General features: G+C 37.2%; 1 protein-coding gene and 1 long non-coding RNA gene across 3 annotated transcripts; both read left to right on the top strand.

Moving 5' to 3' along the window:
- The first annotated feature begins 5,910 nt into the window (after nt 1-5,910).
- LOC140232601 (uncharacterized) lies at nt 5,911-7,433 on the top strand. The gene is made up of 2 exons (XM_072312702.1): nt 5,911-7,116; nt 7,413-7,433. The coding sequence occupies exons 1-2, from the start codon at nt 5,911-5,913 to the stop codon at nt 7,431-7,433; spliced, it is 1,227 nt and encodes a 408-aa protein (XP_072168803.1).
- Nucleotides 7,434-8,156: 723 nt separating this feature from the next.
- LOC140246027 (uncharacterized) lies at nt 8,157-19,154 on the top strand. Of its 2 annotated transcripts, none has more exons than XR_011902420.1 (3): nt 8,157-8,224; nt 17,500-17,555; nt 18,407-19,154. It is a non-coding gene; the product is annotated as an uncharacterized lncRNA (long non-coding RNA). The 2 variants fall into 2 exon arrangements; XR_011902419.1 differs by having other exon boundaries at nt 8,157-8,232.
- Nucleotides 19,155-27,919: the final 8,765 nt, after the last annotated feature.

Below are 27,919 nucleotides of genomic sequence, written 5' to 3'. Positions count from 1 at the left end.
CAAGGCAATGAATTCTCGGGCATTCTATGGCAAGGTACGAGGTCGTTAGCAGCACGTACCACCTTCCTAGTGCATGCATGCCTACCTCTCTGGCCTACCGATGACGCAGCATGCTAGCAGAGTATAGAAGCGCACGCTGCGTAGTGCGCTTGTACACATATGTCACTAGCATACTGGGTGATTTCAAGTTCGGTGCTAGTGCTAGTGCTAGTGCTGAGATAGCACTAGCACCGGCGATAAAACTGAACTTGAAATCACATCGGTGTTGGGAGTTGACCTCAAAATTATGACGTATTTCCGGTTGCTGGTGCTGGGCTCGGTGTTGAATGTCGTCTGCTGAACCGAGCTCCGCCGTTTGTGTTGGTGATTTACGTGCTTTTTCTCCATTGACTAACACTAGCCCCTAGGGATTATCATTTTCGTCATTTCAAGTTCGGTGCTGGTGTTAGCGTTGCCGTGCGAGACTCATAATACGTCCATAAGTAGTTGCACGTTTTACGTGCAAAGTCTATGCTAATGCAGTGGTCGCCCACGTAACGTAAACGAACACCATCGACATGGCTTTATAAATCTGAGCCTATGAGCAAAATTAGGATAACTGTGTTCTAAAGAAGGGATGGAATTTGTGGCATTTTAATCATTCTTCCTCGTTATGTGTCCAAAACTAAGTAGTCATGGCTACATCTCTTTATATTTGACTTTGACTACGCGCTATCACTTTTTTCGTCGTGCAATTCCCGCGGAGCTCGCGGTGCTGTGATTCCAACACCTAGTGCTGGTGATCGATAATTTTGATCGGTATCGCCTCGTTAATCTGACCGTCGGTGTTGGAGCTCGATTTAACGCTGTTATTCGGGGGCTAGCACTAGCACTAGCACTAGCACCGAACTTGAAATCACCCACTGTGCGATCTGTCTTTCACGACGTCTCGACGTCTCTGATATTCAAGCTCTAACGCTATATGACCACACTACGTCTGATTTCCTAATTGAAGGGTGGTCTGTACACGACCTTTCCCTGACACTGACGATTTGGTTCACCAATACCAGGTAGGTATGTAGACACAGGCATGCCCAAACAAAGACATGGCGATGACTTGTAGAACTACATTTCATGTGTATAGTCGTGATGTAGTATCTAACCCCACCTTACTTATAGTTAGGCTTTATGCATGCAGCACAGGCGCCCAACGCACCAGCTAAGTACTAGTATACTTGGGTGACCCGCACCTCGTCATAGTTAATGTTTGCGCATATTTGAATCACATTTCGCCACTGAAATTCTTTGAAATCCAACTCACATACTGGAAAAATGCTGAAAATTCCAATGGAATCACAAGCTCACTGATCGATATCGAAAATTTGCAGCTATCGTCGTCAAACGCGAACGATGCGAAATAGCTGTGCGCTAAGGAAGGGGCCCGCGACTCGTCACCCGCGCTCCCATAGACAAAGCACGTAAAAGACGTGTGCGGGTGACCGTGATGCTCCCATAGACATACACGTAAAAGATGCGTGCGGGGACAGTGGTGATACTTGCATTGTATAACACGTAGGGTCCTATTCCGATTAAAATTTCCGATTTTCGCGAAAAACTGTTCGGTTTTCACCAAAATTTGCTTGGCCCTGCCAAGTTTCAAGCATACTGAACACAGTCCCGGGCATAAATTTTTGTTTAGTGCGCTTAAAACAATTTTAAGCGGGGTGACGGTATTCGGGCCCCTGACGAGGTGCGGGTACCTCGCTATACGTTGTAGTGCGTACAGGTAGACTATACTTTCGAGCGTTTAGTAGAGCATGAGCAAGGCCAGGCTTCGTAGCATGTAACGTTAGACCGTGTTACCTGAATGTGCAAGGTGAGAGCCATATCATGATTTGTTATAGAATTATTAGGAAGCTTAAGTTCTAATAAGCTACGGTAAGAGTTGACATTAGGGCAATCTAAGACTAAGAGGGCATTGTACTCTCTCGATTGCGTGTAGATCTAACTACAGTACTCAGTAGGCTCCCAGTAAAATAAATATGGACGCCATCTTAGGTAACTAAGAGACCGATAGAGGGCGTATATTAAGTGATCATCACTGTAGAACAACTGTCTATTACTAGTATTATAAACACTAGCTCGATCGAACAGACGCTGTAAGTACGCTGTGCTAATACGTGCCTTTGTACAGCGACTGGGCTGTGTATTGACCGATTTGGGTTCGTTGAGGGCAGCAGACATTTTACGGCACAGGGTGCAGCCATAGTGTCTGTATCAGCCGACCCCCCCCCCCCTGCTCTCCCCCACCCCGGGGCAACATGTTTATCACGCACTTGTGGCAAAGGTTCCTGCTCTAAGCAAGCGTTCGTGCACTCAGTACGAGATGCCCATTGGCTAAAGCAGTTTTTCATTCTGCGCGCGTGCTAATGTAGGGAGAGTGGTGGGGGAGTGCGGAGGGGGGGTCAGCTGATACACCCACTATGGCTGCGCCCATGCCAAAAATACACATAGCGCATCACAGAATCGGTCAATAGTTATGCTATAGTATTACTAGTATGGTTTTATTACTAAATAATGTTAGTAGTAGTATTGAAATAGCAGTGATTTTTGTTTTTCTTTCATTTCATTTTTCTATTTTCTAGGGGGCATAGAGGATCTACAGGGAAGGCGATGTGCTTGTTTTGGGACTTATTTTGTCATAGATACCTACAGAGTGTCAGAAGTATTATTCCTGTTTAATCATGAAATGCAATTGAAGATATGTAATTTATTTTCTAATGGCAATGCAATATGCAGTCCCTTGCACATCTAGAAGTTGTAGGACTGTTGGGTATTTACATTGTAGAACAGTCTACATGTTCTATTAATATTCATTAAATTTTCGGATTGTATTGTTCATCTCTCTTACATTTTCAGTTCTTCCTACTTGTGAGTGGCAACTGCGAACAACACTCACGCCACAGTATAAACTGTAGTCGCTGTAGACAGTGTTTACAACCAGGGGCGCTCCCGGATTACCTTACTGGTATGTGTCCTTTTGCAGAGTTAAAGCTCATTTTACAAGGTTAAAAGTTACAGACGGAGGTCAGCAAATTTTTAGGGCCCAATGTTATGTTACTACAGCGTGTTTGTATAGTGGCTCTTCATTTCTAATCCATAAGTCTTGTGTAATGAAACTTTGCTGGTCAAGTTAGTTGTTACAGATAGTCTGTGTCAGAACCAAACATACTGCAATGTTAGATGTATGTATTAATTATTCTTATATTTTTGAAACAATAATGTTTGCACATTATATATGCATATTGCATACTTGCACATTTTAGAAATGATACTTTGTTTGTTTCAGAATTCCACTGATCAGTTACTAGCATCTCCTTTAAACATGCAAGTTTAGAAAGATATAGTTAGTGGTCTTGTAAGAAAGCAAATGCTTTACAAATTTCCTTCTTTTTTTTTTGAACATTTTGTAGAACTTTGTTTGCGAATACCATTTTCTTTTGTGATTTATTTTGGCAGATACCGGTTGCTGTGGAAGGAGATTCCTGTTTGTGTTTGTTATTGTTAAGGTGTGTTTGTACACGTGTTTGTCGTTTTCAGTACGTGTCATCTGTTCAATCATTTTCATTTTCCATACCATCTCATACCATTTCACCATCACCCTCAAAACTATCTCGAGTCTTTGAGAAAAGCTTTCATTTGAAACTTCATTCACCCACATTTTTCATCTCATACCATTACATCTTCATCCAGTGAATTCCATTGAAACTTCATCTGAAAAATCATCCAAGCCCTTCATTCCAGGTTACCATACCTGAGATATAAATTCAAAATCCAGGTTACCAGGCCTGAGATATAAACTCAAAATCCAGGTTACCAGGCCTGAGAAATAAACTCAAAATCCAGGTTACCAGGCCTGAGAAATAAACTCAAAATCCAGGTTACCAGGCCTGAGAAATAAACTCAAAATCCAGGTTACCAGGCCTGAGAAATAAACTCAAAATCCAGGTTACCCGGTCTGAGAAATAAACTGAAAATCCAGGTTACCAGGCCTGAGATATAAACTCAAAATCCAGGTTACCAGGCCTGAGAAATAAACTGAAAATCCAGGTTACCAGGCCTGAGATATATACTCAAAATCCAAGTTTCCAGGCCCGAGAAATAAACTCAAAATCCAGGTTACCAGGCCTGAGAAATAAACTGAAAATCCAAGTTACCAGGCCTGAGAACTAAACTCAAAATCCAGGTTACCAGGCCCGAGATATAAAATCAGAATCCGGGTTACCAGGCCCGAGAAATAAACTTCAACTGAAAATTCAACTGAATTGTAAACCAGAGAGAAAAAGCAACAAATTTCAAAACTCTGAAATTGAAGTTGTGTATCTTCAGTTATTATAAGAGTTTTAGTTTTGAATACACATTGAGTATTTAGGGGTAAACCGTAGTACATACAGGTGAAGATTGATTGTGTGTGGAGGAAATTCGTTTGACTGATTGATTTTTGAAAGTGGACGTGAAAACATGAATCAGGAAAACTAATTGAAGTTTTTGAGTGACTGCATTAAAGAAGCTGTTTGCCAGGGAAACACTTGTGCGATTTTGTAAATTCTCAACTGAATTTTGAAGTCAAAAATAATTAAGAAAGCTATCAATTGGTTGAAGCAAAATAAAAAGTAGTTTAGTAGGAGGTTATTTCCATTCACTAAAACCAATAAATATACTTGCATTTTTGACAGTACAAGCTTTGGGAAAGTAATTTGAAATGATAGATATCATTAGAAAAATAGTCTGTGGACAGTGTGATTGTGCAAATATCCTTAGGCACTGAATCTTATTTAGTTGTATGTGAATCTCATCTCAAATTGTATCTGAATCTCATTTGGAATCATATCTAAATCATACCTCCAATCGTTTCTGAATATCATTTTTAGTGGTATCTGAAACTTGTCTTGAATCATATCTGGATCTCATCTGTGTATATTTTATGCTATTATCTGAATACAATTGGTGTGTATTTAATAGTTAAATTGTCTTTATTTTTCATCAGATATTATATACTTTATTTTTATTGCAAAAAGTTTTTGAGTCACAGAGTTGTGGATGACAGCCAAAGTGTAACTATTAGACTCTTGAGAAAAACAAAGATACCTGAAGGAAACACAGAGAAACTTCAAAAACTAAACAAAAAAAGAGTTTGGAGAAAGTATATTAGACACAACATTGAGGATTAAGTATTAAAGACGTCTTGATTTTGTGGAAGAATTGGTTGATTTTGGCATTGTACATGTACATGTGCTTATAAAGAGATTTACCTTGTGGGGAAAGAAAAATATTGTGTGTAGTTCATATTCACTTTCATATTAAAGCGACCTGACTGATACAAATTGTGTATTGTTATTGAAGCTATTTTTATATTAACATTTAAAAAAAAAAAATCACACCTGTTATTCTGGTAGCAAACTCGGTAAACACAAAAGTAGGCAAACAAGTGTGAGTGTAGTAATCACATTGTTGCAATTGCCACAGTAACAATTACCAGCACGTAACAGACAAAGAGCGCCACATTTTGGTAGAAACAAATAGCTTTAGTGTTATTGATTGACTTTAATTCAGTGAAGTACAAAAGAAATTTTGAGTACATAGCACTAGCACACACATTTTGCTTGGTAGACAAAAAACGGCATCTGTTGGTAAAAAAGGACCGGGTGTAGCATCATTGCAATCACATTGTACAGTTAAGTACAGTACACATACTAGTACATGCAAGTTTCAAGACACTACAGTAAACGCAATATTGCTAAAATAAAATAATAATACTAGTGGAGTAGACGTGATTCATACAGGTATACGGATTCAAGAAGTATATTAATTGAATAGTTGATTGATATATTGTAGCATATGTTTAAAGATTTAAGGCCATATAGTTTGACAATGGAAGCAAGTGAATTCAAGGATATTATTGGTGATATTCTAGATATCCTCCATAGTTGTGACTTGATGAGAAATCCAGTGGGCAATGAATGTGATGCATGTTGCAATGTGATCAATGAAAATGAAAGCAGAGTACTATGTGAGGATTGTGGCAAGCAGTTCCATGTGATGTGTACAGGAACCATTTTTGAGGCTAGACTGTGTGATGCAAGGTTGGTTTGGATATGTTCAGCATGTGGAAACAATAATATTGCCCATCGCATCTTTGACAATGTTGGCATTCCCTGTCATTACAACAGATATGAGCTTCTCGAAGACATTGGTGATGATGATTTTGGTGTTGATATTTCACATTCATCATGCAAAAGCAACCAGAGGAAGAAATCAACCAAGAGACTGAAAAAGAGGTATGTGAAAAGAAAGGGCAAAATTGGAATTCCAGAAATGACAAATGTGTGTGTGCAGAAAAGAGCAGAGTGTGGGAAAGATGAATCAGATTCGACATTCATGACAAATGTGACCAAGAGCCAATTTCAGCCATTAGAAAATGCAGTTGATGATGGTTGGACAACTATGAGATCAAGGAGGACAAAAATGTTTGAGAAGAGAGAAGTGAAAACATCCCAAATAATGACTGACAATTCCAAGACCAAGACCAATAACAAGAGCTCAGTGAGATCAGTAAATGGTGTTATTCTCCAACCTGGTGTGACCTACATTGGCAAAGCAATGAAAGTGTACTATCTTGAAAAACAGAAAAGAGCAAAGACCAGCATGGGCAAGAAATCAAAAGTAGAAACAAAGCAAAAAGAACCTGGTAAACTCGTGAAGCAAAATGTAAATGCAAACTTGGACACAGAACGAAATGATAGTCTGCATGTATATACTGAATCTGTATTGAATATATATTCAAAGTGTGTTCAGTCACCTCATGTTATGGCAAAATACACTGAGCAAATCTATGCAAAAACACAGAGAAGTTGGGCTGATGTGGCTAAAAGCACTGTGAATATGACTAATGAATGTTGCGTACCGAATGGTGATCAGACTACATGTGCCTCTGTCCCTTCCACAGACATTGAAAAAGAATTTTGGAATGTGAACAGGCTCTATGGAGGTGGAAATGCACGGCAACCAAGAAAGAAAGGTCGTTTCACGAAGATCAACAGACGAAGTGTGCTACCGGTACAAAATACTGACTCGCAGGTGCGTAATAATGGAAAGGTCAAACCTGACATTCCTGTAGGAGAACATGTAGCAAAGCATGAAAAGTTGTGTATGAATGAAGCATTTGACCATGAGGACAGTGATTCCACAAGTACAGACAAAACGGGTTCGAATGATATATCCAAAGAGCAATGTGACAGAATCCACAATATGCATGAACTGAACCCATGTTACAGTGAAACAAAAGATGTTGAAAGTGGCAGACAAATACCAGTGAAGGAATTGTTCCCTGTGATTTCGAGTACAGATGTAAGTGTTCATTCTCCATGTCGCAGACCTGTTTCAACTACACATAACATGTGTGCTCAAGTTTGTAATGAATCAATATTCCTGCCTGATGAGCGTGAGAAAACTACTAATCCATCTGACTGCATAGTAATGAATGATGATTCTGCAAAAAGTGCTCACCACAATAATTCATATGATGGACAGGAATCAACAGTACAGGTATTGGATGATGAACCAGCTGCAAGTGATTCAGAGAGTGAAGAACATGTCTGTAAGCCTGTCTCTCTTTCAAAATCTGAATATGGTAGGAGGGAATCATATCCTATGGCCAAAACAATTGCACAAGGAAATTTTAATCAAGGTGATCAACGATTTGGTTATACTGCTGGCAAACAATGTGCATGTAATTCCCTTGTGGCAGTTCTGTACACCCAAACAAAGAATGGAATCAAAATGAGACCTTGTGATCTTGATCAGATTCTGACACTTGGGAATGAGTTGTATTATTACATAAAGAAGGATTCACCATTGAATGAGGAGCTTGTAATGATAGATGAATTACCCAAGGAACTTCATATTCTGGGTGAAAACTTTCAAATAACTTATGCTGAATCAAAATATGGAGTGTTAGATGGAAATCAAAACATTTTGTCAAATTTTGGTGCTTTATCATTGAGCCTAGCATTAGAACAAGAGCTGTGCAAATATGATGCATGTCTTATGAATTTTGCTGAGTGTACATTTGCAATTATTAGACATCACAGTGGTTATTATGTATTTGATTCTCATTCCAGAAGTCATGATGGGTACTTGGTACAAGATGGATGCAGTGTCTTGCTTAGCATTTCATCATGGCAAGGTATACAGGTACACTGTTTGAATTTGGCAAAATCAATGGCATGTGATTTACGTACTACTCAGTTTGAACTAACCGGTCTGGCATTAGAATCCAATTCTAAGAAAAATGCATTGACAACTAGTGGCTCCAAGAGATCAAACTCAGTAAATACTGCATGTAGGAATACAAATGATCAAAATAGCAACATTTCAAAACATTGTGATCATGTTAAAGGAACTAACAGTGATAGCTGTAAGACTCAAAATGAAACAAAGAAAAACAGAGTAAATGTAAACAGTGATGGCTATGGGAATGAAAATGAAGTTGAATTTGTTTCAGTTGAAAAGACAACAGAAAGAAGAGATCGAAATTTCAAATTTATGCCGATTACATACGTAGACAAACAGTCTTTGTGCAATAAATTGAATTTCAGTTACAGTGGTACTGCCAATGAATCAATGGAGGATAGAAATGAAAGTTTGTATATTGGGAAACCTGTAAATATCAAGAGAGTTATGGGTGATGGCAACTGCTTTTACAGAAGTATTGCTCATGTAGTTACTGGCAGCGAAAGAAACCATTTCATGCTCAGGAAATCCAATGTGGCACATTTGCTGGAAAAGGGTGATTTATTTAAGAATATAATAGACACAATGAAATATCAGAGTGTCAGGGATTTTGTACTTCAAGAGAAATTGATGGATTTAGGAACATGGGCTGGTCACACAGATATTAGTTCAATGGCACATATGCTAGATCGTGATATATATGTGTATGATGATCGAACAGAAAATTGGCAAATATTGTCTGCAAGAAAACCTGGATACTACAACAAAGTAACAACTGAGAGAGGCATATATATTCTGTTTACTGGAGGCAATCATTTTGACGCAGTGGAAAGTGTAACTACTGTTATGTCTAGTACTTTGGATGAGACATTACCTGTATTTCATGTGAATTCAGATACAAGTGTAGAAAACAAGAAGGAAAGTCATGATTTATCATCTAAGATTACTAAAACCCTAACAGTAAAGAAATGCAGTGTTAGAATGAGGAAAATGACATCAAAACAAATAATGGTAGCAAACCTGCAAGAGACACAAATTCCATTACAAAACACATGTGAACAGACAGTAAATGTCGATATTGATGCATCTGAGGTGAAACAAGTGGGAGAAATAGAAAAGATTAATCTCTTGTACAGTCCCGTGAGTAAATCTGATAGAGAGAAGCTTTGTTGCAAATTAGGTATAAAAGTTAATGACAAATGTAGCAGTAATGATATGCAAAGAGATGTGGTAGAAAACGGTGATATTACCATTTTGTCACGACCATTGACTATTTATAGAATTACTGGTGATGGAAATTGCTTTTACAGAGCTATATCATATGTCTCATGTGGCAAGGAAGATTTACACCGTGATGTTCGAAAAGCAATAGTTAAGCATATTTTACAAAACAAGGAAGATTATGTAAGCCTTTTAAGGTCAGGATACACAGATATTGTAGAATACATTGCAAAGGAAAGAGTATTCAACAATGGCACATGGGCTACAGAATTGGAAATAATGGCCTTATCAAATCTACTAGATACTGATATTTATATATATGAAGATAACTGTTCAAAATGGAAAATATTTGGTGCAAGCACACTGCAGTTTGGAATTGTTACATCACAAAGAGGCATTTACTTACAACACACAAGTGGCAATCATTATGATATTATAGAATCTGTGTGTCCAAGGATCCAAACATCAAGTTCATGTCCAAAGCTGTCAAGATCACAAAATGTAACTGATATGGAAAGACCTGTGACAAGAAAGAGAAAACTCGCAACAAATAAGAAATTTACAAAACAAGTCAATGATTGTCAAATCAATGTATTAAACAATGAAGTATTAGAGGATGACATGGAACCTGGAGTTAAAATGAGAAGACACACTGAAGAATCTGAAGATGTTAAAACTACTATGCAAACTACAAAAAGGAGAAAAAGAAAAAAAAAGAATGCTATTGTTACTAGACGAAAAAATAGAGATCAAATGAGAGCACAGAGAGAAAAGAAAAAAATTGAGCAAAGGCAGTTAGAAATAGAATGTTCATCAGATGATCAGCCTTTTCTATTCCGCAAAGTTAAAAATGCAGCCGCAAAGAAAGTAAAATATCAAACAGATGTAAATTACAGGTTAAAAAAGAGAAAAGACGTGAAGACGAGACAAAAAGACAAGTACTCCTTTGATCCCACTTACAGAGAAAATGTCAAGAAAGCAATGAGCACAAAGATGAAAGCTAAATATCAAAAGAATGCTTCATTCAGAGAAAGGCTGAAGAAAATGAGAAGATTTTACTATAAAACCAATGTTCTATATAAAGAGACGCTTAAGAAACTGAGGAAAGCTAGATATCAAAACAATGCTTTATTTAGAGAAAAGCTCAAGAAACTGAGGAAAGGTAGATATGAAAATAGTGCTTTATTCAGAGAAAGGCTTAAGAAACTGGGGAAAGCTAGATATCAAGACGACGCTTTATTCAGAGAGAGGCTTAAGAAACTGAGGAAAGGTAGATATCAAAACGATGCTTCATTCAGAGAGAGGCTTAAGAAACTGAGGAAAGCTAGATATCAAAGGAATGCTTTATTGAGAGAGAGACTAAACAAAATAAAGAGAGTTAATTATCAAAACAATATTATATTCAGGGAAAGACATAAGAAAATTATGAGAAAAGTTGCTAGCATTAAGTACCTGACAAATTCTGTGTACAGACAGCAAGTTGCAATGAGAAACGTGAAACGAAAAAAGCAAGAGAAAATTAATATGAGAAATTGTGATCATGTTTTGAAAAAGTTTAGGGAAATTGTTTCACATGGCCCTGAATATGTATGTTGTGTATGTTTGAAATTATTATTCAAAAATCAAGTATTGAAGTGCACAAAAGCAAAATATAATGATACAAAATGCTTAAAAGAGGAGTACTTGCATACATGCAGTGATGACTGTGATATTGACTGTCAAATAGTAAAGTCACCAAGAAATTCTTTATGGATTTGTTACACTTGCCACAGGAAATTATTAGCTGGTAATATGCCTGGTGAAGCTAGCAGAAATAATTTAGAATTACATGGTATTCCTGCGGAACTTGAAAATCTGAATCAGTTGGAAACACATTTGATTGCTCTAAACATTCCATTTATGAAAATTTTGAACCTGCCTAAAGGAGGACAATATGGAGTACATGGCCCAACAGTTTGTGTACCTTCACGCACAGATGAAACTGTAAAGATATTACCTCGACCAGAGACTGATGATCAATTTATTCGTGTGAAACTGAAGAGGAAACTGTCATATAAAGGATATTATGAATATCAATTTGTCAAGAAGAAGAATGTGCTAGCTGCATTGAAATATTTGAAGAAAAATAATAAGTGGTATTCTGATATTGCTATAGATAATGAATGGAGCTCTGATTTATCAGAGAAAAATAGTCAAGCAGCTTGTGTTAAACCATTGGATTCAAGTGAAACTAATGATGATGATGATGATATAGAGGATGATCAAGATGGACGATTACAAGGCATTCAGTTGGACACATGTTTACAGAAGGTTGATATGAGGCAAGAAGTGCTTGATCAGTTTTTTGATGATATTATATGTTGTGCACCTTGTGAAAAGAATAGTCCTGTATCACTGTTGATGGATAAGAGTAATGAGGCAAAATGTTTTCCTGCTCTATTTCCAACAGGCCAGCCAACATTTCATGATACCAGGTACACTGAAGTAACACTTGGTCGTTATTTACATAATCGCCTGATGCATGTAGACAACAGATTTGCAAAAAATACAGAATATATCTTTTATGCTCAATGTATTTATGAACTGCAACAAATACTTTCTAATGTTTCCATAGCTCTCAGAAAAAGCTCAGTGGAAATAGATAATCCGATATCGATACAATGTTCAGATCTAAAAGATACAAGAAAACTTCGTGAGATACTGGATTCGAATAAAGGATACAAATTTCTGAAACAAATACGGGGAACACCTCCATACTGGCAATCTACGCAGAAAGATGTATTAGCAATGGTTAGACAACTTGGAAAGCCCACATGGTTTGCATCATTTTCCTCGGCTGAGATGAGATGGCCTGAAGTTATTAATACATTGCTAAATCAACAAAGTGATAGGAGAAAAGCAAATGATCTAAATTGGACAGATAAGTGTAATTTATTAAGGTCAAATCCAGTGACAGTAGCTCGTATGTTTGACAAACGCTTTCATGCATTTTTGAACAAAGTGATTCTTTCTCCGGCAGAACCTATTGGCAAAATAATTGACTACTTCTACAGAATTGAATTTCAACAGAGAGGATCTCCACACACACACTGTTTATTTTGGGTTGAAAATGCACCTAAATTGGGTATCGACAAAGATGAAACTGTCATAGATTTTGTTGATAAGTACATTTCATGCAACATTCCATGTGAGGATGAAGATGAGGAACTATATGAAACAGTGAAGAATGTTCAGCTGCATTCAAAGAAACATTCAAAATCATGCAAGAAAAAGGGAACTACTTGTAGATTTAATTTTCCAAGACCACCTTCTGAGAAAACATTTGTTGTGAAGCCTGATGACAATCCAGAAGTTAGAAATGAAGCTCAAGATATTCTGTCTACACTAAAGAATTCATCGTGTATGGAACAGACATATGATAATGCTAGACAGCTCTTTGAAGTTCTTGGGATGTGTCAAAAGGAATTTGAAGATGCCTATAATGCTGTTGCTACAAAAGAAGATATAGTCATGAGAAGAGATCCAAAAGATATATGGGTAAATCAATACAACCCATTCTTACTCAGAGCTTGGAATGCCAATATGGATTTGCAGTATATAACAAATGAGTATGCCTGCATTGTTTATGTTGTGTCATATATGTCAAAAGCAGAAAGAGAGATGGGATTGCTGTTAAAAAATGCAGAAAGTGAAATGAAAGAGGGCAATGAAGATGCTCGGAAAAGTATGAAAGAAATAGGACATGTGTATATGCAAAACCGTGAAGTTTCAGCACAAGAAAGTGTGTATCGTGTTTGTAGCCTGAGATTGAAAGAGTGCTCAAGAAAAGTGGAGTTTATACCTGTTGGACCAAACCCTGTGAGAATGAGTTTACCTTTGAGTGTTATTCAAAACAGACGAGATGATGATGATAGGAGTCCATGGATGCCAAACAGAATCGATAAATATAAAGCGCGACCTGATGGTTTTGAATTTGAAAATATGTGTTTAGCCACATTTTGTTCAAAGTATAGACTACTCAGTGAATCTGATATAAAGGGTAAGAAACAGAAACAGAATGTATTCAAATTGAGAGATCAGCTGGGCTATGTACAAAAACGATCAAGAACCAATGATGCTGTAGTGAGATTTCCTCGTTTTTCACCGACTGTAACCCCAGAAAAATATTATCAGAGTATATTGCAACTGTATTTGCCATTTCGCACTGATAAACAGTTAAAACCTAATCAATTTTTGACATATCAGGAATTTTACCAAACTGGATCTGTACGAATGTATAATAAGAACCTGGAAAGTGTCAAAAGTATTGTCAATGAAAATCTCAGGCAGTTTGAAAAAAATGCTGATATAATTGATCAAGCACAAGAATATCTTGAGAAATTTGGTCCACAAGAAGATGCATGGGGATTACTCTGCCCAGAAACAGAAATTGAAAGACATGAAACTGCTAAAATCCATGAAGAAGTTGAAGATGCTGACAATGAATTTAGAATCCCAGATCTCGAGTCCAAATCTCAGGAAAAAGAGTCATATGGCATAGAATTTCGATCATGTAGTATTTCGAGAGAAGACAGTAATGTCTTATTAAGAACTTTAAATAGCAAGCAACAAAAGGTGTTCTACAAAATACGTCAATGGTGTCTTGACAGAGTTAACGGAAAAGACCTTACAACATTTCAGATATTTGTGACAGGTGGTGCTGGAACAGGAAAAAGTCATCTAGTGAAATGTATATTTAATGAAGGGACAAGAATTCTTAGCAGAATGATGCATAATCCAGATGATATTTCAATTATGAAAGTAGCTCCAACTGGTATTGCAGCTCACAACATTGGTGGTAGTACTATTCATAATGCTCTGTCCATACCCATTTCTGCTACATTACCTTACCAACCCCTTGGAGAAGAAAAGATAAGTCATTTACGTAATCAGCTGGGTCAACTACAGATACTAATAATTGATGAAATATCGATGGTTGATCAGAAGCTATTGTGGTATATACATGGACGTTTAAGGCAAATAAAGCAGACACGTGATGATGCTCCATTTGGAAAGGTTTCAGTTATTGCAGTTGGAGATTTCTATCAGTTACCCCCAGTAAAAGGTACTCCATTGTATAAAGATACATTGCAAAGTTCTTTATGGACAGACAACTTCTCTATAGTTAACTTAGATGAAATAATGAGACAAAAGGATGATGTAAAGTTTGCTGTTCTTTTGAACAAATTAAGGATAAAAGGAAAGACAGATGAATTAGCTAGTGATGATATAGCAGTTCTTCAATCATGCCAAACTGGAGAACAATGTGAGGATGCGCTGCACATATATTCTTCAAACAAACAAGTAAATGACTGGAATAAAATAATGCTTCACAAGAAATGCACAAATATCATATGTATTGATGCAGAAGATTCTGAACTTGATAACGAGGGTGAAAACAAAAGATGTGACAAACCACGAAGATGTACTAAAGCTTCCTTACCAGCATATCTTTGGATTGCTGAAAATTCGAGAGTGATGCTTATCAAAAATGTGAATGTGACGAAAGGCTTATCAAATGGCTGCATTGGCACTGTAACTGACATAGTAAGAGTAAATGAAAATGCAAGACCTACAAGTGTGGTGGTAAAATTTGACAATGAAAAAGTAGGAACTCAGTCAATAGAAATGCAACAGGAATCAATTGGAAAAAAATATAGTAGGAAACAATTTCCCTTGAAATTAGCATATGCATGCACAATACATAAAGTACAAGGCATGACAGTGGAAAAAGCTGTTGTTTCTTTGAAAAATATATTTTTGCCTGGGCAAGCATATGTAGCTCTGAGCCGCATTACATCATTATGTGGACTAACAATTGAAGATTTTGATCCAAAAGTTATGTATTGCAATCCAGCTGTTAAAGAAAGTTTAGAGAACATGCCAACATTTGTTGATGAAACGCTCATTGACAATGATGTCTCCATTGCAACTATGAATATAATGTTACATAACATTCAAGGTCTTAAAGCACATTTCAAAGATATCCAATCAAATTTCCTATTAAAAAAATCTGATATTATTTGTTTAACTGAAACTTGGCTTAATGATGACATTTTTGATGTGAATTTAGATCAGTTCAAAATGTACAATCAGCCTCGGTCAAAGTCTTATTCTGATGAAAGTCCCTTATTTTCTGTACTGAAAAATCAAGCACATGGTGGAGTTGCAGTGTATAGTAAAATCAAATCTATTAGTAGGCTGGATTTACATGTCAATAATCTAGAATATATTACATTTGCAGTAACTTGTCCTTCATGTCTCATTTCAGTGATATATAGACCTCCTAGATATGACAAGAAACAATTTTGTACAAAACTGAAGAGGTTACTTATAGAATTGCAGCAAAGAAGTACAAAATGCATAATTATTGGTGACTTCAATGAAAATCTCAGACAAAATTCAAGTGATTCATGTGTGCATAAATTAATGTGTTCTTATGAATATCAACAACATGTTCTTGATGCTACAACAGAAGGTGATACATTGATTGATCATGTATATAGCACAGGTATGGATACACTTCATGTTGAAGTTATTCCCCTTTATTACAGTTACCATGAAGCTATTAGAATACAGTTTTGATGAGTGGTATCGTGAGTTTATGCAAAGTAATGTGGTATATTCTCAAATTTATGAACATTTATTTTCATTTGTCATATTTCCTTTGATAATACAGAATTAGGTAAACAGAATAGTAATTACAAATGTAGGAGAGTATACGACAATGAAAAAAGATTCTTAGTAGTAGTGATACATTATAGCTAATACCGAAGTGATTGAAGTAAAAAAAAAAAAAAAATGCAATGAGCAAAACATTCAAAGCATGGAGGGATCCACTGAAAAGATCATGCTTGTGAATATGAAACAAGACTTCAATAAAAGAAAGATTACTACAGAAAAAAACTGTCATTACAAAACAAAAAGTGACGAGACTAATATTAAAGACATCGGAATAGACAAGCATATGACAGAAGTAATGGTCTTTGACAGTTTGTTGAAAGAAATATTGTGATGCATAACAATGTGAAACGAAAAGATGAGTATTGTATCATTCAGAAATTACTTAGTGAGAGACTAACATTGGCTTTAAGTGTGTTTTGGCAATAGTGCTATTAATAAGATATTAGGTGGCAGCTGATGTAGATACGAGATGAGATTTACCAATGTTGTTTCAAAGTATTTGCTAATGACAGTTTCTTTAAAGCTCAAAAATGTGATCATTGCAGCATACAGTCAATACAATGTAGAACAGAATTAAAATGAAATAGAACAGATATAGAATTGAAGTAAAATAAAGAGCAGACATGAGACAGACATAGAACAGCAATATATTTACATAGCCTAGAAGGTTATTGTGTTTACTATAGGAACTAGATTTTGCAAATTGATCATTTGAGGAAATGTACTGTATATTAATGCGGAAAGTTGAATGCTAAGGAAAAGTTTTCTTGATTGTGTGATAAGTGTAAAGAGCAGTAGCAAAGCCGGGGGGGGGGGGGGGGGGGGGGTACAAGGCTCGTGCTCCCTATATGTAATTTCTGGTCTGCCTCTGATGAGAAGAAGAAAATCAAGGGAAAGCAGGTAATGAAATGTTTAAATGACCCTGAACAAAGTAAGAGTTTTATGTGTATGCAAGATTCTAATTTGCATTTATGTGTTGTAATTCATATCAATGAATACTCCATAATAAAACACAGAGTGACGACTATGGCTCATCATGTTTTTAACACAAGATTTGACTCAGTCATGTATGTGGTATATACCACAAGTTTTGAATCCTTTCACACAAATCAGTTTAACTCGTGCTCAAACCTCTGTTTCCTCAACAGTTCGTATTGATTGATTGCTATCATTTATTAGTGTTTGGCAGACATTGTGCAAGCAAAGAATTGGCGAAATAACACATCAGTCTTGGATTATATCCATATGATCAATATCCAATGGCTTTTCTTTTGCTTGTTGAAGGTTGAACTGGCCTGTGTTTGTGCCTGACATCTCCATCCTTTCATCCAAGTATTGAGGTAAGTTATTTCTGTTCCCAAATCCTCTCCTTTTTATCACACTCGAGGCGAAGGCTCAAGTAAGCTATTGCGATCATTTTTCATCTGACATTTGTCGTTCATTGTCCATTGTGCGTCACGTATAAACTTTTTACATTTTCATTTTCTTGAAAATACCATGACTAATTTTCACCAAACTTGGCTAAAACCATGCTTTAAACCATAAACAATTTATATATAGCGCCAAGTGTCACATAGCCTACAAATAATTTGCAACAAAATACTGTAAAGCATTACATATTCGCGGCGCAAAACTTTAACGACTTTGGGCTGATGGCATTTTTTGGGGGCATAAAATTTTCGCTAATTGCCAGTGGCATTCAATTCATACATTGTAAATAAAAAATAAAATTTGTGAAATTAAGATGCACGAGAACATTCCTCTTTTTATGGATAAGGGTAGACCATGTGACACTTGGCGCTCCATACAAATTGTCCATGGTTTAAAGCATGATGTCAATTGCACCATGTTCTTGAATTCGGGCCAATGTGTCTGAAATATACACAAGAAAGCCTTTTGAAGTCCATATCATTAACAGTTATCACAGTGATATATGTTTACTTTTGTCCCAGTACACACCAAATATCATATTTATGCTAAAATTTGAACGATATTGAAGGAGGAATTTCCAGCATTGGTAACAGTAAATCTTTTATGTTTTTTTTTTGTTTTTTTGCCAGGCCTTGGTCAATAGACAGAACATGCTAGCTTTGCAGTATTCTGTTGATGTGATACAGGGACTAGGAGTCTACTAATTGAAGGCCCAAATGAATCAGACCATCTGTGGATCACATTTATCTCTACTGTGTAGATAACCCTACATCAAACTGCGTGGCATGCAAGACACTCTCACACACCTTCCGTCACCATGCCCTGAATGTATAGCTGGGAAAGCATCTGCTAGAGTGTGCCTTCTACGCAGACTATGCGGCCATGACTGGGGAGTCGATTTTACCACTCTCTGCTCCACTTCCCTCGCCCTTGTCTACGCTTCAGCTGATATTGCATTAAAGTATAGATATGAGACCTGGTTTTTGTGTCCAGCAGACGAAGTGTTGCCATGATAAACATAGTTTTGTCAAAACCTTGTGAGTCGAATTACCTCCACAGCATTCAAGCAGTTAAGGTCAAATTTAGTACACGTATGTACGATCTATAGGAATAGACAAGACACCCTTGTGTTACTATCAGGTATGAGCATTGCTATGGTAACACACATTTTTTTCCCCTATCAAACTGAAACATTTAAAGGGATTGTATAGTTTTGGTTGAGACCTAATTTCAGGTTTCTAACATTTTTGGGTGGGATAATGAAAAACCTTTAATGAAATATGAAAGAGCATGTATAATTCCACGACGAATTCAATGTTTATTTGATGAAAATTGTTTTTTTTTTTTAAATGGCTGTGATATCAAAAACAGAGCGATTCTGATAAAGTATGCGACCCACCTTATATTTCAATCGTTTGTTTTACTTTGTTTTTGGATATTTCAGTCATTCCAAACCCGATTTTCATCAAATAAACTTTTAATTCCTCTTAAGATGGTATGCCCTGTACTATTTCATAAGTGTACTTTTGGTATCTCGCAAAAGGTTAAAAGCCCAATTCTCATCTCCACCAATACTGTACTATCCCTTTAAGCTATTAAGGTTTTGTTTTTGTTTTTTTCATAGGAGTCTGAGGTTTTGGAGCAGGGTATTAATCACCTTCAGTGATAGTTCTAGTTACATAAAGGGCCATCTCAGATTCCACTGATAACCCACATTGCCATTATGTTCAAGATGGCTGCTATGTAATTATATTTAGAATTATTTGATAGTGGAAATTAATCATTTCAAGTGGTTGAAATATATTTTGTATCATAAATTATACATTTAAGTCATTATAGTGCCCACATAATATCTGTTATTTGCCCTTGTTATGAAATGGCGACCATTTTGAAATTGGCTGCAATTGCTTATTTGAAATTTTGTGTTATTGTAAATTTAATCCATTTTAGTAGTGGGAATGCTTCTCCTTTGTGTTCATCATACATCAGTGTAATTATTGTTCACAAATTAATTTTGACCTGTGACAACAATAAATACAGTGTTGGCAGTATTCAAGGTGCCTATCATCTTGAAAATGGCTGCCATTTCTAATTGAAATTTTTTGCTGTTACAGGTCAAACCAATTCTGGAAGTGACAATATTTTTCCTCTGTATTAGAAATTGTAGATTAGTCGTTTTTTTGTCCACATATTCAGCTGAAATTTGATCTGTAACAAACATGGTGACCATTTTTCAATGTAGGTGCCATTGCTTATTTAAAGTTCTTTGATATTAGACGTCAAATCAATTGTAAAGTGAGAATGTTAAAGGGGAAGGCTAGTAACTGATCAGTGGGAATCAGTGGAAATGCTGGGAGATGATTGTTCCAATCCTTATGGGATTCATTCAAGAGTTCATTGTATATCTATTGTTGTGTGAAAATGATTTGCTTCAGAACGGTCTCATATTCAAGTAATGTGCAGATTAATGCTCCGTCACTGACCAGGGACGCTAACCTGGAAGCATTTGAATAACAGGAAAGGGTTAGTTTGCTCTAAGAGTTGTAATTGTCTGTAGTTTGATACACATATGTATTTACATATAATAGAGGTGCTGTGTATACTGTGAAGTGAATCAACCAAAGAAAGGTTTGAATAGCCATAAGAGATACTCGCATGTATATATCATGTTTTATATAAAATATTAAAGGAGTTGTTATTAACTTAACAATGTCATGTCAAATGTATGAAGGATACCAAGAGTATGGTAGATATTGACCGCCCTCATTGAACGTCAGAGATAGTTAAGTCAGTTGGTTCAGTGTCGTCACAAGTGAGGCCTGTAATTCTTTGTGCGTTGATGAAAAAAAAAATGAGAGGTATTGTTTTTAACAGTGACTTATATTGTAAAAAAAAATGACATGTGTGCTTGTGCCAGTGCCATAGATTGTGTCAGACACCTGCTCAGTGGCAGGTCCAGAAGGGGAGGGGGGAGGCGTACGGGGGAGTGTGTAGGAGCACATACCCCGTTAGTTTGAAATAGCAACTCCGCCCGCTGCGAAGTTGGATCCAGCGGTCCGACCAACGAAATTGTTGCGACCCTTCAGATAACCGGCACATTATGTGGTATTGTTATTTAAGAAAACATAATTTCATTATCAGAGTTACAAGGCGTCGGCTATTACTCTTGACAATGTCAAGGCTTTGAAGTAGATTTCAACACAACAGCAAGTTAATTAATGTGTGTACTATATAAATGTCATAGGTATTCAGTATGTATTGTTATTATGTATATGCCTTGGCAGTATGCAGTTTGTAACTGTACAGATTTTTTTTGTGTGTGATAATTTGTTATCATGTTAATTTCTTTTGCATTGTCATGACGTTACCTCCGTAGAAGAAAACTTACCACTGGGGTATTCACAGCAGCCAGATCAGTTGAGTGCCCATATTTCTGTAGAATATGACTTTATATGCTTTATGCAATACCCTAAATGTATAACGCTTAGAGGCTGCCATCACAGAACCACATAAGCAACATGACATGCAATTTTTGTGCCATACTTTGCAGATATGCTTTCTTTGTACTTTTCATTACAGATGTTTAGTTGTCTGTGTTATATCAAGTCTATGCTATAATGCATGTTTTTTGCTTGAGGCCGTTGAACCAACACACTGTTCAGTCGACAGATCAACCTCAAGTGTATTTTACAATCAGTTTTATTTGCTTTTTTTAACCTGCATACTCATTATGTACATGCATTGATATTGTTTTCTAGCAGGTAGTAAAACAGTTTACATACGGTTATTTCTCTTTTTTGTCGTATGTTAGTGCTGGTGAGGACTTACCTACTGGGGGGGGGGGGGGGGGATACCTTATAGCAGCACGTACCTCATTAGTTTGACAATGAGTCCCCGGCTGAGAGAGGGAGCTATTTCAATTGGTATTATTATCATGTTACTCTCTCTGGACGCTCCCCCGATTGCAAAAAGAAACAAAAGAGGTAATTTTTGATGACCAGTCCTTTGACCACGGTTATGTTTAAAAGGTACACATAGGCTTATCCCATAATACTTGCCACGTAGTCCCCTTTTCCCATCATTAACCGTGGACATACCTCTTACTCTCACTTTGGCTCCTCAACCTCCAGAGGAGATGGACATAAGACCATTGCTCTCCTGCTGCACTACGGAAAGGAGATGCAATTTTCCAGAGGCAATTCCACTCCTTGTTGCTGCGGTTTTGTTATACATGTACAATGTACTTGTAATTCTTGAAATTCATACATGTATATACATGTATTATACCACATCGGTGAGGTGCTTGGTTCCAGCAACGTTTGAATAGTTTTTGAACAATTATTACAGAGGAGGAGTTGCCCTCCTGTTGCACATGTGGGCGCTGAGGCTATTGCATCAGAGATTGATAAGCATGCAGCTTCTCTCATTCGTCAACCCCGTCGTCAATGACTGAGGGTGAACTTTATCCATTTCCAGCTCACGACGAATTCCAGATAGCCTGAATGTGAATCTCCAAGATGGGATTGCAGTAGTATCAACGCTATGTGAGTTCCAGACGACGACCAGACGGCGAACGCCCGTTCCAGACGTAGAGTACACGTCAGCATGTCGACCCGTAGCTCGTCGGTGGCAGTGCGCACTGCAGTACACGATCTCGATCGAGGCCTCTTTGGAGAGTGGCGTGGCCAATATATTTCACCAGGGCGACCTGGAATTCTACTCGGACTGTCGCAATGGCTTGTACCTTGTACACCTATTTGTAATTGCCGCACCTTCACTATTATGTCCCCTGAAGCTTAAAACCTTTGTTTGAGCAGATACAGGTGATGCTGTTATATTCTCATTGAGAGTTGTATAGTCAACTCACCGATTAATCAATAATTCTGTTGAAAGCACCCCATAATTATCACCTGCGTGTGATACATAATGTACACGACAATAAAACATGCATATTCATAATTGAACGTAATATTCAGTTGTCAACGACTGTTATTAGTGAATTGAGTGGAGTCATACTCCAGGAATTTGGAATATGTGTTGTCTGTACAGCTGTATATAGTATGATGAGAGTGTGTTTGGTACGCAATCCAGTTACATAACGATAAAAGCGTCTTCTCACATATAACATGTCACGAGGCCTACCTTCCAAGAAGTGCATCAGGCATGTGATCCCTCTTTATTACATGTATTTGATGAAATCTTTGAACGCTTCCATGGTGGTCGAACATTGGGTGGTACAAGGTTTCGCAGTCCATGTTCTTTCTAGGGTAAGTGTGTGTCCCTGAAAAGGGCCTATCCAATCTCCACGTTTCGGCAAGCATGTTCTCGCCATTCTCAAGGGAAGGTTATTTCTTGTTGGTAAAAAAAAAAAAAATTGAACATTCCCCATTTTGTTTTGGAAACGGGCCCCCCTTTCATGGAATTCCTGGAACCGCCCCTGCTGTTAGTGTGCACCCTAACACCAGAGGTCTTCAAATTTGTATGTATCTGAAGAAAGAGGAATAAATTCTGTGTAACCAGTGACCTAAAACAAATGACTGCTTTTGCCTCATTTTTGTGACGGCAAGTACAATACCTAATGATTATCACATGATGGCTATCTACACAAAGAGGTGAACCTTTATTACAAAATATATTCAGAAAGGCAGGCAAATGGAACGCATTGCTATACATGTACAGCCATTTTGCTTTGTTTTGTCACACCAAATGAGTAGGAGTAAGAAGCAGTCTCTTATCATAATTGAGGTTTTGTGTGCAGTGAATAGAATGCATTCTGACATTGATATGCTGCACACGTCAGCTCTTACTTTACCAATGTCAACACTTGATCATGAGACGAAGAACAATGAAAAAAAAAAAAAAACACCAGTATGAAGGATTTTATACTTGTGGATAAAGCTGTTATGTTTTTCAAACAGTTTGTGTGTGTGTGTGTGTGTGTGCGTGTGTGTGTGTTTGTGTGTTCCATGTAGGCCTACCATCCACAGCTAAACGTTATTTTAATTAAGACCAACTTACAAAAGTGAACTTGCTTAGAATGAAATATACTGGGGGAAAATATGAATTATGTTGTTACTAATGTAAAGGGTTCACTGATTGAAAGTCGCTTAGACATGAATGTAAAAATTCATTCGGGTCCTGATCACAATAGGCATGACCATACACGTTTCATCTGTGTTTAGAGACTGGCTGTGTGTTGTTTGGATTCTCATTTAGAAAAGGGAGTCATATCTGCCATCTTTGGTACCAATTTCCGTATACACTATAACGAAGATACAGAAAGAAGTACATATGACCTTTGACCCACATTTACACTCCCAAGATGATCAGAGGAAGAAGTGGTTATTTTGTTAAATGATTCTTGCGACATCGTCTATACGTGTGCAAAATATGGGAAAGATAGGACAGGTATTCACCAAGATACAAGATGAAACAATTATGACCTTTGACCCTAATTTAATTTACATACCCAAGTTGGTGTCCGATCAAATATTATTTTATGAAATAATGGACGTGACATGAACTTAACATGTGCAAGATATGGGGATGATAGGGGGCTGTTTTTCTTGAGTTATTGCAAATAAAGTTCCAGAAAGAAAGAAATATCTCAATACATCGAAGATAAGCTTTAATTTCAACTAAGTTTTTTTAACGTGATCCAGACATCGTATGAAAAAACAAGGGGAACAACATCGATATATAGCGCAAAGTCTCCGCTACAACATATTAAAATCTGGGAAAAATTCACCGAAGGGTAAGTGAGCTAGTGCTCGATAAAGACAATCATGTCAATTTTCACATCACAAAAATTTCCTCCCATTTTTGTTGAGACAACACGTCATAACGAACATACAGAAAGAAGTACAGATGACGTTTGACCCCACTTTGCACAGACAAGATGGAATCTGAGCAAAAAGTGGTTATTTTGTGAAATGATTCTTCTAACATGGTCTTTTCGTGTTGAAAATATGGGAAAGATAGGACATACATCACCAAGATATAGGATGAAACATTTATGACCTTTAACCCTAATTTACATACCCAAGATTGTGTCCGATCAAGTAGTTGTTATTTTATGAAATAATTTACGTGACATGAACTAAACACGTGCAAAATATAGGGCAGATGGGAATGTTTTTCTTGAGTTATTGCAAAGAAAGTAGCAGAAAGAAAGAAATATCTCAATTCGTCGAAGATAAGCTTTAATTTCAACCAAGTTTATCCAGACATCGTATGAAAAAAACAAGGGAACAATATTGATAGCGCAAAGTCTCAGCTACAACATATTAAAAACTGGGAGAAATTCACCGAAGCATAAGTGAGCTAGTGCTCGATAAAGACAATCATATAAATTTTCACATCTAGAAAAATTCCCTCCCATAGAGATAACACGTCATTACGAAGATAGAGAAAAAAGTACATATGACTTTTGACCCCACTTTGCACAGACAAGATGTCATCTGAGCAAAAATTGGTTATTTTGTGAACTGATCCTTGTAACATGGTCTTTGCGTGTGCAAAATAAGGGAAAGATAGGACACGTATTCACCAAGATACAGGATGATACATTTATGACCTTTGACCCTAATTTACATACCCAAGATGGTGTCTGATCAAGTAGTTGTTATTTTATGAAATAATGTAAGTGACATGAACTAAATATGTGCAAAATATTGGGCTGATAGGGTTTGTTTTTCTTGAGTTATTGCAAAGAAAGTTGCAAAAAGAAACGAATATGAAAATACATCGAAGATGAGCTTTAATTTCGACCAAGTTTTTGGACGTGATCCCGACACCATATGAAAAAATAAAGGAACACTTACGATAGCCCAAAGTCTCAGCTACAACATATCGAAATCTGGGAGAAATTCACCGAAGCATAAGTGAGCTAGTACTCAAAAAGGACAGTCATGTCAACTTTCATTTCCAGAAAAACTGCACTCCCATAGAGATAACACGTAAACTGGTTAAATTTGACAAAATTACTTTCAATCCATTTTTACGAGGTGATGCCGTCATCCAATCAAAATGTTGTTATTACATTAATGAAAGATCATTAAATAAGCTACAACATACTGAAATCTGAGTGAAAATTGACAAAGGATAAGTGAGATATGCTCGAATAAACTTGAAATTTGATGACGTCATTTTGAAAAATTACTTTTTTCATTTTATTAAGAAATTTGGTATCTTTTAATCCTTTTTCCAGCATTGCCAACCCATGAAATGACATGTACAACTCATCAGCTTTCAGAATATGTAAAGAAAACAGGGGGTCACCGTCCATCCTGACGAGTAAAATCGGATTTAAAATTGGCGTTTTTTTTGGCATAGTTGCACTGTATATCGCCATTGACGCGCGCGCGGAATTTCAACTTTGACGGGCCCGTATGACGTCACATTGAGTCGGATTGACATGAAACTTGGTACAAATATTCCTTGACATTTCAGGCATCCGACAAAGGTAAAAGAACGGGAAATTTCTATTGCATATGAGCTGTGCGTGCGTATATGTGCGCGCGCGTACGCGTCCGTCCAATTTTTTCAATTTTTCAAAAAATGCTCCAAATGGTCTGAAACGTGTGCAAAAAAAAATTCAGCTCGATTTGAGCATACAAATATTTCAACGCGCGCGTACGCGCACGTTTTACGGGTATAAATGAATTTTGAAAACATGAGTAGAATTAGGTTTATTTGAACTATATGTGACGTAAATTTCATTGAAAAATTCCATTCCATTTAATGAGATATGAATGAGAATGTGTTTTCATATAATGACGTCATAGTGACGTCACGGTCGACTGATCACTATGATTTTATAAAATTTGTCGTCTTTGGGACATGATACATATATGGTATAATTTTGAAATTGATAGGAAGAGCACTTTCTGAGCTAATCGATACACAACTTTTGAGGAGAAATAAAGAAGAAGAAAAAGAAGAACACCGAAAGAATCCGTACAGATACAGAAGGTGATCCGAGAGGATACTCGGATCACCTAAAAACAAAGAATCCGTACAGATACAGAAGGTGATCCGAGAGGATACTCGGATCACCTAACAAAGAATCAGTACAGATACAGAAGGTGATCCGAGAGGATACTCGGATCACCATCACCTAATTTCTCGATACTTTCTGAAGAAAGATGAGAAAGAGAAAATCCAGCCTTGAAGTCCAGGCATTCTCGAGTTAAGGGGGAGGGACCATAGTCCTGTCTCGGTCTATGACACAATTAGGTTTTGATAGCAAAGTTTTCCTATTCCATGACTTTGTAGAAATTAAGTGAATTACAATACATTGCATTACCGTCAGTATTACGGCACAGGTAGCATTGCGCCAGTTCGAATACCCTTTAATCGAACCTCATCGCGCCTTTCCCCCCTCGTCACTTCAGTCTAAAATTCGTGTCGAGGGGGTAAAGACGGAAGGCACAATTTTATTGTGAGCTAGAGTCTGTTATGAGACATACAGTATGAACCATGGTCCTTTCTTTTCATAGCTGTCAAAATGGATTGTGCGTTCTTGTGCATTCTTTCATAACGTGCAGAGTTTTTATATTGGCTTCAAACCACATCTTCAATCTCGGAGTAACGGACGGAACGCACAACGTGCAGAAGCCCATGGACAGTATTGTCGGATTGTATACTCACAGAAGGTGAAGTGACTGATGTATGGAGCAGGTTGGTCCGACCCCATAGCACTGGAGGGGTCTGCATGCCGTGTAACCCAGTGGTCCGGGCAGAAGAGTTCAGCTGTGCCTGGGTGAGGCAGCTACCGACTAGCGCGCTAGCAAATACTGACTACCATTAAAGCCTTATTTGCTTACTCCGTATCAGTTACAGGCTCGATTTCAATGAAGATTCTGGACTTAGTCGGACCTCGTCGAATGGATGGAGATACCAGAGCTGTAGAGATGCCTGCTTATTGAATTGTTGCCACCAATATGTAGATCTTTGTGAGATGGAGCGATTGCCCGTAGCTAGATGGATGTCTGCAGAAACTGCCAGGTAAATTCTCGACTCAGCATAACAAGCAGAAAGAGAACTATTCATGAGCAACATTTCAAAAATGCAGATTACTGATTTAAGTGTTATGCTGATGATGGTTTAAGAAGCAAGTATGAAGAAGGGGGAAGTACAGCAAGCATTAATTGTTTTATGTTATCTTGAGCATAATTTGCAATACTACAGTTCCCACGATATATGAACCAAGTAAAACTTCCCTCAGACCAGACTCTTCAAACACGATGTGATACATTAACTTTAAAACAGC

This window comes from Diadema setosum, chromosome 1, assembly GCF_964275005.1.
Source record: "Diadema setosum chromosome 1, eeDiaSeto1, whole genome shotgun sequence".
In the NCBI taxonomy this organism is placed as follows: Eukaryota; Metazoa; Echinodermata; class Echinoidea; order Diadematoida; family Diadematidae; genus Diadema; species Diadema setosum.
This window is presented reverse-complemented; position numbering and strand designations above follow the sequence as displayed.

Bases quoted from the DNA above. Each gene is read 5' to 3' on its own strand.
- LOC140232601 (XM_072312702.1), top strand. From the start codon at position 5,911: ATGGAAGCAAGTGAATTCAAGGATATTATTGGTGATATTCTAGATATC. The intron at 7,117-7,412 runs GTGCGTAATAAT...TCCATGTCGCAG, and splicing joins TACAAAATACTGACTCGCAG to ACCTGTTTCAACTACACATA.